Source organism: Oreochromis aureus, linkage group 2 (genome assembly GCF_013358895.1).
Source record: "Oreochromis aureus strain Israel breed Guangdong linkage group 2, ZZ_aureus, whole genome shotgun sequence".
NCBI classification, from domain to species: Eukaryota; Metazoa; Chordata; class Actinopteri; order Cichliformes; family Cichlidae; genus Oreochromis; species Oreochromis aureus.
Window position 1 is genome coordinate 9,588,071 of NC_052943.1, and position 11,241 is coordinate 9,599,311.

At 37.8% G+C, this 11,241-nt stretch overlaps 1 protein-coding gene and 2 pseudogenes across 1 annotated transcript; all 3 read left to right on the forward strand.

The window, feature by feature from the left end:
- Nucleotides 1-442: 442 nt before the first annotated feature.
- LOC116324626 (interferon-induced very large GTPase 1-like) lies at nucleotides 443-4,363 on the forward strand. Its single transcript, XM_039622852.1, has one exon. The coding sequence runs from the start codon at nucleotides 629-631 to the stop codon at nucleotides 4,361-4,363; it is 3,735 nt and encodes a 1,244-aa protein (XP_039478786.1). The 5' UTR covers nucleotides 443-628.
- Nucleotides 4,364-6,263: 1,900 nt separating this feature from the next.
- Nucleotides 6,264-7,182, forward strand: LOC120443662 (annotated as a pseudogene).
- A 37-nt stretch (nucleotides 7,183-7,219) lies between these two features.
- On the forward strand, nucleotides 7,220-7,970 carry LOC116324625 (annotated as a pseudogene).
- Nucleotides 7,971-11,241: the final 3,271 nt, after the last annotated feature.

Consider the following 11,241-nt stretch of genomic DNA (forward strand, 5'->3'; position numbering starts at 1 on the left):
CTCTGTGGACTTTCAGAAAAATAACAAAAACCTGGAAGGTAACTGAAATCAAAGATGGCTCAAACATCGTCACTATGAAGAGTGTTCCAGTGTACAAAGCTCAGACACCCTTGGTGTCATTTTTCCGCCTGGGTTCTCTGTCAGTGTCTAAATCTCAGCTGATGAACACTTTGATCAACGACCGTCACAACACCTTCTTCCACAGGAACTGTCCAGGAAGCACCAAGTCTCAATATCTGATGGATGGTGTGGCAGAGATTGCCTGGTACTGTCCTGCTGGAAAACCCAATGATGCCTTCAATGACTGCATTGCTTTTTGTAATCTTCATGGTGATGCTCTGTCGATTGAAAAACAGCGTGACATACTGATTGAAAAATCTTCCATCAATATTTTTCTTGTTGCTTCTCTGCAAAGACATGAAGAATGCCAGTCATTTATATCAGGTCTTTTTAAATCTCAGAAGCTCCTGATTGTTCTCACTGTTGATGGCAGTTGTAAATTAGTTAAGACAACAACTGGAAAATACATTGTGGGAATGAAAGACAGAAGCCAGTCGGATGTATCTGAAGAACTGAAACAGATTATTAGAGAAGTTTTATCTTCTCTAGATGATTCCAGCTTGAAACCATGGCTGAGCTCTCTGGAATCAGAGTGGATGAAAGTGACCCAGCCTGTGAAAGAGGGAAATCTGCTGCTATGAAAATCATGGATCTGCTTACAGAGGATGACATGGATGTCTCAAAGATCAAAGATGAATTCCTTCCTTATCAAGGCCATCTGTGGCATCAGTGGAGCAAAATACACAAAGAACTGTATAATCTGAAAGGAAACGCTGAAAAGGAGAAAAGTAAAAAGCAACAAGAACTGATGAACATTCGTCAGAAACAATATACTGTTTCCTGCAGTAAACTGATGGAGTTGTTCATTGAAAGCCTCTCATCACTGCCACCAAAAGACAAACAGTATTTCCTGAAATGGACTCAGATCTTAATGGATGATCTCTCCACAGTTGAACTTTCTTTAATTCTCCACAGTTATGATGAAAAGTGGTCTGAGGTCATGGCTTTGAAAGATACGGCTAGCAAATTAGATCTGTTATCAATAAAACAAACTGAGCTTGAAGAAATAACCAAAAAACTGCAGTCTGCAACTTTTGGTTTGGAGCACATTTTCAGAGAAATGGGACAGATCTATGAAGCTCATAGAACAATAGAAGGAGAGAGCAGACACACTGACTGGTCTAAATACCCTGAGCTGGCTGCACAGCTGATGATATCAGGACACCCAATGGAGCTGATGGATGGTGATGCAGGTCACGTGCCTTTAACATGGATCTCCAGTCTTTTAGAGGAAGTCATCAAGAAACTGGGGGACCAGAGAGTTTTTGTGTTGTCAGTTTTGGGCATACAAAGCAGTGGAAAATCAACAATGCTGAACACCATGTTTGGATTGCAGTTTGCAGTGAGTGCAGGCAGGTGCACCAAAGGTGTCTTCATGCAGCTGGTCAAAGTATCAGAGGAGATGAAGAAAGACTTGAAGTTTGACTATCTTCTAGTGGTGGACACTGAAGGACTGCGTGCTCTTGAGGTGGAAGGTAACACCACTCATCACCATGACAACGAACTGGCAACATTTGTTGTTGGTCTGGGAAACCTGACACTGATCAACATCTTTGGCGAGAATCCATCTGAGATGCAGGACATCCTGCAGATTGTTGTTCAGGCTTTCATGAGGATGAAGAAAGTTAAACTTTCTCCCAGTTGTGTGTTTGTTCACCAGAATGTTACAGATGTTGCAGCAGCAGAGAAAAACATGGAAGGAAAGAGACGCCTGCAAGAAAAACTGGACCAGATGGCCAAACTAGCAGCTGAAGAGGAGGTTTGCAGTGCAGAGTGCTTCAGTGATGTCATTAAGTTTGATGTCCGAAAAGATGTGAAATACTGTGCCCAGCTGTGGGAGGGCAGTCCACCCATGGCTCCTCCTAATCCAGGTTACAGTGAGAGCATCCAAGAAGTGAAGAACATCATCCTCTCTAAAGCTTCACAGTCTGCTGGGATCACTCTGTCACAGTTCAAATACAAAATTCAGGACCTGTGGAGTGCCCTCCTCAGTGAAAACTTTGTTTTCAGTTTTAAAAACACACTTGAAATCGCAGCATACAGAAAACTGGAGGTCCAATATGGAAACTGGACCTGGGACCTCAGGAGCAACATGTTGGCCATTGAAAATCAGCTTTATAACAGAATTGAAAATGGAAATCTTGACAAGGTGAAAGTGAGTAACCTTACAAAAAAAACAAGCAAGACATATGAAGAAATAAAAACAGCTATGAAAAAGTATTTTGAGGAAAACAGAGAAAAAGAATTTTTGGCTCAGTGGAGAGGCCGATTTGAAACCAAAATCAAAGAGTTTCATGATGAACAGGTGAGCACAGTGAAAAGAAAACTGGATGAAGTTATTCAACAAAAGAACGCTCGTAAAAAGCTTGATGATAAGAAGAAAGAGTTTGAGGACAAGCTGCTACAGAAGAGCAAAGAGCTCGCTCAGCAGCTGAAGGATAAGGCCAAAGATGAAGAAGAGCTTAAAAATGAGTTCAGCTCTGTTTGGAGTGACTTGGTCACTGAAATAACAGCAGATATAAAACCTGTTGAAGACATCAACCTGAAAGAAGATCAGTTTAAAATCCTTCATGAACTTGGTTTTGAACATATTCTTATAAATGAATCCAAAACAAGTGGCAGTTACAAGAAAATATCCAGTGTTGGTGATTATTCAGATTATGTCATCCTTCAAAAAAAAAAGGACACAAGTGAAAGTGAACCAACTCAAGATATTGTGCCGGATGACAGTCACACAAGTAAACTCGGCACATATGTTACAAAACCTGTCTCAAACCTTTGGAAGTATACCAAAACATTTTTTAGATCCAATTCAAACACAAAACAAATACAAGATCAATCACAGAGTGCTTTACCATTTCATGAACAGCAGCAGATCAGACTGCTCATTGACAAAGCTGTAAAACTGTCCCTTTATTCAATCAGAAGCAAACCTGTGGCTACAAGAGGCTACACATCAGCTTACTTGCAGGAAGCGGCAAAAATAGTAAAAGAAAAAGTGGAAAAATTTCAGTCAGAGAGTAAATATACTTTGAAGAAGGACTTTACAGTCGATCTCTTACTGTATGTTTTCTGTAAAGCAGAGGTTTTGCTTCTAGACTCCCAGGAGAAATTCAAAATGAAGCATGATGCACTCACTTATTTACAAAGCAAGAAAACACAGTATTACAATGTTTTTAGAAGCTTTTGCAAAGGAAACTTATCTGCTGTTGTGCTCGCAGAACTGATCTGTGAAAAGCTGAAAGCTTCCACTGTTGAGGCTGTCTGTAACAAGACTGCCATTGGTCTGGCTGGAGTGATGAGGTGTAATTTCCCAGCATTCAATGGGAACAGGCTGAACTTGGAGAAACATGTGCTGAAGGCACTCGCTGAGAAAGAAGACTTTGATGATTTCATCACCTACATCAGAAATCCAAGGAAACAAACAAAAGCTTTTATAAAAGCAGAAGTAGAGAAATACATTTTCACAGATTGCACACATGAAACTGTGAATATACTAAAAAAAAATGTTCATGACATTAACATGATGGTGAGTCAAGCTTTATCTACTGCAACACAGAAAGTCCAAACTCAGAGAGGAGACATAAACATGTGGCTGAAAGAATTTTCTAGTTTGCTAAAAGATGAGTTAACTTTTGATACCATTTCTTCTCAAAACTTCAGTGACATCAATAATTTTGATTTCTTTATGGAAGCAATAAAGAAAGAATTTACATGTGTAAGTGATGAGATGAGAAGCTTCTCATTGAATAAACTGAAGGAATTCAGGCTGAAGCCTGATGAAATCCTCATTGATCAGCTGTGTAATTGTTGCTGGGTAAAATGTCCCTTCTGTGCAGCTGTTTGTACTAACACCATTGAAGGTCACAGTCCTGATGACCATAGTGTCCCTTTTCATCGACCTGAAGGAATCAAAGGATGGCACTATAGAGGCACAGTGGAATTCAGCATTGATTTCTGCACAACAAACGTTGCAAGTGATCAGAGTTTTTATCCTCGTCATGATTCAGAGGAAACTGTTTCCTATAAACTGTACAGAACTGCTGGTCCAAAGTATGCTGACTGGAGAATCATCCCTGATGAGTCTAAACTGGTGTACTGGAAATGGTTTGTGTGTCGTTTTCAAAAGAAACTGGAAGAGCACTACAATTATAAATTCCAGGGCAGAGGAGAGATTCCCAGTGAGTGGAAAACAATCTCTAAATACAAAGCCATTAGAAGTCTGGACGAAATGTGCGAATGAGTCAAAGAAACAACGTTCTTCGGTTTACATATCTTACATAATGACAGAAAGAAAGATTTAGAAATTCAAGTAAAATAGCAGAATGTTTTTAGAAATGACAGGATTATTACAACATAGTTACACATAATTCTAACAATTAAAGAGAATCACCGCATGTGAGATTAGACTCTTACTATGTAATAATGATTGAACATTTAAAAGTAACTCTTATTGAAATGTAGCTTTTGTAATAAAACCTTTTTGTGTGTATTTTGCGCTTACATTGAACAAATACATTCATTTTACTTTATCTTTCTTTTGCTGAAAGTTGTTGTAGATAAAGTTAAATTAAAATTATTTAATCAATTGTGTCCAGTAATATAATCTGAATCATCTGAATTTGTCTCATGTGTTAATATTCTGTATATTTTGTAATTTTATTTTATTGTCTTCTGTTGAACAACTTCCAGTTTATCACCTTTGTATATTAATCAAGTTTTCTAATTACAGTTTAAAGGAAATGAGAGAGATGACACATGAATATCCACTGACAGATTTAGGGCTCATGAGATTTGTTTACTTGGTTACAATAAATTTAGAAAAATTTAGAAATTTAGAATTTTTGTTTTGAACATTGTCTAACTTTTGTTTTCATGATGATATCTTTTTAGACCATTTATTTAGTATCAAAATAAAAAAAAATATTTGAGATGAAGATTGCTGTTATCAGTGTGCAAATGTATTTTTATAAAATAAATATATGGTGACTACTATAACCTCAGTTCTTTGAAAAGCATAACTATGGGAAGTCCCCTTTGGCGTAAAAGACAGATCAGTCACTCCAGTCTGCAGCTTTACTTCCTCAGCGCTCCTGCTCAGGCCAGGGCCAGGTACCAGTTACAGCTTTCCTTTCAAAAACCATTTCTAATAATAACTGTACCCAAGAGGACACCAACAATGAACACTTTGGGGTCTCTCCAGTGACAGAAAGCCAGCAGTTAAAGAATGTTGCAGCAGCAGAGAATGGAGAACACCATCTTTGTCCAAAAACCTTTTATGTTTTTATTTTTAGCAGTCTCTTTTTTTTCTGCAAAATGATAACCAAGTTAGCCTTTTCTGTTGTTACAACATACCTCCTTTGGTTGGAATCGGTGCTTAAACAATAGGAAACACAAACTTTGTACTAAAACCTCTCATGTTTATCTGGGGGTTTTTGTGAAAAGAGAACAATGTTAGCCTTTTCTGCAGCTATAGGCATATATGGTATCATTCTATCAAATAAGAACACAGCCACATGTGACTACAAGGGTGTTTGCTTGTTCACCTTATGTGCATTAATTTAATTACGTGGTTAGCCTACTCAACGTAAATTACACAGAAACAACATTAAGCTACTCGCCCAGAGAAGAACGGCTCCTGCTGCCATCATCATCCGTCATCACTTCTGCTACACTGGCAGGGCTAGGGGCCAGGACTCTACTCTTCGGGTTCTTGGGGGATGTTGCTAAATCCGGGTCTTGCAGCAAACTATCAAATACGGTGCATTTCTCGGCTTTTAAAAAGCAGAGAAGGCTTTTTTAAAAGCCTTCAGTGATACTGTGCAAAGGAAGTGTTACCTCCTTTGCACAGTATCACCTTAAAACACCTGTTGCAGGCTGCTGAGTTTTCATCTTTTGCTGTGAAGTACAGCCAGACTTTTGACTGCTTCGCCTTGGGAATTTTTATCCCTGGAAAGGTAAAATTGGCTAGAATCCAAAGTGTATGACATCTCAAGAAAACATGTACCGAAATAAAGCACCGAAATGTGCGCTGCATTTCAGTCTGGTTACTACCGTGTATATCGGCACCCATCCCTACCTATGATTGTCTGTGCTCTGATCTATCGGCCAACCGAATACAATAAGTCTTTTATTTCTGAATGATGGCCAAACTAGCAGCTGAAGAAGAGTTTTGCGATGCAGAGTGCTTCAGTGATGTCATCGAGTTTGATGTCCGAAAAGATGTGAAATACTGTGCCCAGCTATGGGAGGGCAGTCCACCCATGGCTCCTCCTAATCCAGGTTACAGTGAGAGCATCCAAGAAGTGAAGAACACCATCCTCTCTAAAGCTTCACAGTCTGCTGGGATCACTCTGTCACAGTTCAAATACAAAATTCAGGACCTGTGGCGTGCCCTCCTCAGTGAAAACTTTGTTTTCAGTTTTAAAAACACACTTGAAATCGCAGCATACAGAAAACTGGAGGTCCAATATGGAAACTGGACCTGGGACCTCAGGAGCAACATGTTGACCATTGAAAATCAACTTTATAACAGAATTGAAAATGGAAATCTTGACAAGGTGGAGCTGAGTTATCTTAATAAAGAATCAAACAAAACATATGAAACTATAGCAAAAGATATGACAACATACTTTGAAGATAAAAGAGAGAAAGAAATCTTGGCTCAGTGGAGAGGCCGATTTGAAACCAAAATCAAAGAGTTTCATGATGATCAGGTGAGCACGGTGAAAAGAAAACTGGATGAAGTTATTCAACAAAAGGAGGTCCGTAAAAAGCTGGATAATAATAAGAAGGAGTTTGAGGACAAGCTCCTACAGAAGAGCAAAGAGCTCGCTCAGCAGCTGAAGGATAAGGCCAAAGATGAAGAAGAGCTTCAAAAACGGTTCAACTGTGTTTGGAGTGAATTGACAACCTGTTGAAGACATCAACCTGAAAGAAGATCAGTTTATTATTCTTAAAGAAATTGGTTTTGAGGAGACTCTCATAATTGAACGCAAACAAAATGGCAGATACAACAACATGTCAATGCTTGGTGATTATTCAGATTATGCCATCCTTTAAAGAAGTGGAGACATTTCCGTCAGAGAGTAAATGTACTTTGAAGACGGACTTTACAGTTGATCTCTTACTGCATTGTTTACTACAAAGCAGAGGTTTTGCTTCTAGACTCCCAGAAGACATTCAAAATGAAGCATGATCCACTAATTTATTTAAAAAGCAAGAGAACACAGTATTACAGTGTTTTTAGAAGCTTTTGTAAAGTAAGCTTACCTGTTGTTGTGCTCGCAGAACTGATCTGTGAAAAGCTGAAAGCTTCCACTGTTGAGGCTGTCTGTAACAAGACTGCCATTGGTCTGGCTGGAGAGATGAAGTGTAATTTCCCAGCATTCAATGGTAACAGGCTGAACTTGGAGACACATGTGCTGAAGTCACTCGGTGAGAAAGAAGACTTTGATGATTTCATCACCTATATCAGAAATCCAAGGAGACAAAAGCTTTTATAAAAGCAGAAGTAGAGAAATACGTCTCCACAGATCACAAAGATGAAACTGTGAAGGAAGTCCAAAATCAGAGAGGAGACATAAACATGTGGCTGAAGGAATTTTCTAGTTTGCTAAAAGATGAGCTAACATTTGAGACTTTTTCTCGTCAAAATTTTAGTGACATAAATTATTTTGAGTTTCTGAAGGACGAGGTGATAAAAATCTATCATTGATCAGATGAGCAGCCTCTCATTGGAAAAACCTAAGGAATCCAGTCTGAAGCCTGATGAAATTCTCATTGATCATCTGTGTAATTGTTGCTTGCTCCACTGCAAGTTGCATCCAGCCATTAGCTATGGCCATTGAAAGTTTGCTGGTTGAGGAATTGTCCAGACATCTCCTTTGAAAGCTTCCCAGCATGGTCTGCCATTGGCGAGTGGGAGGAGGCCTCTCTGTATAAGCTGTGTGATTGGCTAGCAAGTGGTGTTTGAGACTGGACGTGCTAAAGTGGTAACTCAGTTCACTTCGACAGTAAATACAAATCATTTTGGTCTTGAGAGGGCATCTGGCAGAGATGTAAAATTCTTCTTCTACTTCTTCATTGTCCCATAATGCACGACGTTAGGTGCCACATAGAAATAATGATTCATTATTTTAGAATGTAGTTAATGGTTGAAATATTCCTTTCTTTACCGTTTTTGACATTGTCAATTAATAAACAGTTCCAGGTTTAACTTAATATTTGCTCATTTCTTAATTTTAGACTAGTCTGTTGGTCTATTTTATTTTTTAGTCAACTAAGAATTTCATTCCATTCACAGCCCAGTACCAAAAAGCACTGGGTTGCTGATAGTGTCTTGTTTCGGTCTTGTTTTTAAGGGTGGACTCCATTCATTTTCTTTTGGTACATCTATTAGCTACAGGATTAGGAACCCACAATCTATGTGGGTTATATGTGTGAGCAACAAGGTTTTTTCAACAAAACATTACACCGTAAAGAGATGATCAGTGTTTTTCACTTTGCTTTTAGGTAGCTTAAATGTTGCGGTTGATCACTGTATGTTTAAATATGGAAGTTTGCTGTCTTTGGGACAATCTTTTCCATGCTCTGTTTGTATATCTAATATTTAATTTCAAAATAAAAAGGATAAAGATAAATCTTTAGTCAGAAGATCCCAAATCAAGAGGGTCTAGAGAAGCCAACAGCTCATACCGTAGCTCCTCTCAGAAACCACTGACCCACTGCAACCAGTAGAGGGCAGCAATATCAAGGAAGTACAGAACAGTAATGGCAAAAGACTCACAGATGATGATGATGATGATGAAGAATCAAAGAATTCTTTCCTGTTTTGTGTATTTAAGTGATTTTCTTTTGTTTTTAAGCATTTTGTTGCCAAGCATCTCAAAGATCACTCTTGCCATGGTTTGATCATTTGGTTGGTTTCGGTGATGGTCGCAGGGATTTTCTGTAATGCTGTGTTCAGATCTTATAGTAGACTTTCAGATGGCACTTCACATAATCTTGGTAATCAGCCACAGAGGGTCCAGGTTTATTGATAAATCAATATAAATCAATAGAAGAATTTCATAATAATGTTTCTGAATATAAAATTATAAAGGTTTTAGAGAAATCTGGAGAAATCTTTGTATGCATGGGACAAAGACAAAAATAAAATTTGGATGCATGTGATTTTCAGGCCCTTCAGGATGCACTTTATTAGAAACAAGCATATTTCTGTCATGAAAATCACTACATGGCCTCAGGCTCAGACTGGATGTACCACATACTTTGTACACAGCTTCGTTTGACATCAGAGTTCATCATACGCAGACGTGCCACCCCCAGAATACTAGTGTGCTGCGAACACCTATGCCTGCTGTCAGCTGTATGTAACTTTACAGAAGTAAAGATTTAACCTCAGTGTTGACTCTGTACGATGAATCCTTTCAAATGTTCTTGGTGGTTGATTAAAAACAGAGAGAGAGAAAATGCAGTTTTACTGATACTCAACACAATTGCCAGGAAAAAAGGGGAAAACAAGGCTTTTTTTCTGATGGCAGCATTTTTTAAGACATATTGCTGCCATCATACTTAAAATGACCTTTTTTTCTTAAAATGTTACATTTCCCAGGTTAAAACATTTCATAGGTTTTCTATATTTTATTGTTAATAAGATATTTAGTTGAATTCTGTTTTTATTTACATCTTACACAGTGTGTCAACTTTTTTAAGAATTGGAGTTGATGATCTCCACTCTATAATGAATGAATAAAAACCCCTTCACCACTGTTTCATAGGGTTTTCAAACATGTTTTTAACCCCGTTAACCAGAGTATACAAACCTAAATATTAATACCTTTTTATATTCTGTCCAGAGTAAAGCCTCATATTCTATAAAATCACATGTTTGTAGTTGCTGTCTTGTGACACCAACACTAGATGAGCTCAGGAAAAAAGGACTACAACTAGCAAAGTAAGTTCGATAAGATAGTAGTAAAATAAAAAAAATAGTTTGAAACTTAAATATTCCTCTTTGTTTCTCGACAGCAACAAACTTTCTGGACCATTTGTCTTTATGCATTTACTCCACTGGGACTGACTTGCAACTGAGAAAGAAAGCAAATAATAAACAAGAGATGGCAGCAAACATACGCACAGACGTTTCATAAATAAAATGAGATGTGCATCTAACTACAAATGAGAAAAGTGGTTGAAAATAACTTTATTTATGTAAATAAGATTACTCAACACAAAGTTTAAAAAATAGTAGTGCAAAAATATAGTTTTTGATTCTCTTAGATCATTTTTTCAATTTTAGTTTTCTTTATTGACGACCTTGTTGTTTGACTATTTTGGATCAAAATGGTACTTAATCTATGTCTGATTGGACCTGATCTCAGAGCAGTGAAAGCAGAGCCAAGGCAGAGCTAATCTAGATCAGTGGTTGCCCATCTGTCTCTCATCAACAGAAACATATACTATATACACTTACCAGCCATTTTGTTAGGTACACCTTATTAGTACTGGGTTAAATTTTTCCTTCAGAATTGTTTTAGTTCTTCATGGCATAGATTCATTAAGGTGCTAGAAACAGTCCTCTGAGATTTTGGTCATACTGACATAACAGCATCACACAGTTGCTGAAGATTTGTCATCTGTGATGTGAATCTCTTGTTCCACCACATCCTTGAGATCTGAGATCTGTCGCTTCATACTGGAAAGGGCAAAATAATCCCAGGTGGGGGGTTTTTTCATCTTCCTCGGCAGCAGCAGTAAGCTTGCTGTCCTTGGGCCACATAGTATACATTAGGCTGGGTCTTTAGATTAAAAAACAAAGAAGATAGAAAAGAAAAACAAATTAAGCAAAAAGAAATTTTAAAAAGGCCAAACACTGATATTAACCTAGAATTTAACAGTCAGTGCATCCCCAGTTTTATCACTGAAGTGTCCAAGTTATTTACAAAGTTCATGCAGTTCATGCATTGTCTAAAGTAGAACATTATTCTCATGAACAGTGTGAGATCTTTAAAATGCTGTATACAGAATTACCATCAAAGTAACGTCCATATGTGTTACTTATGTATTATTTTTTAATCTGTGGAAAAAAAGAGATGGTCTCCTCTGTTACTTTTTACA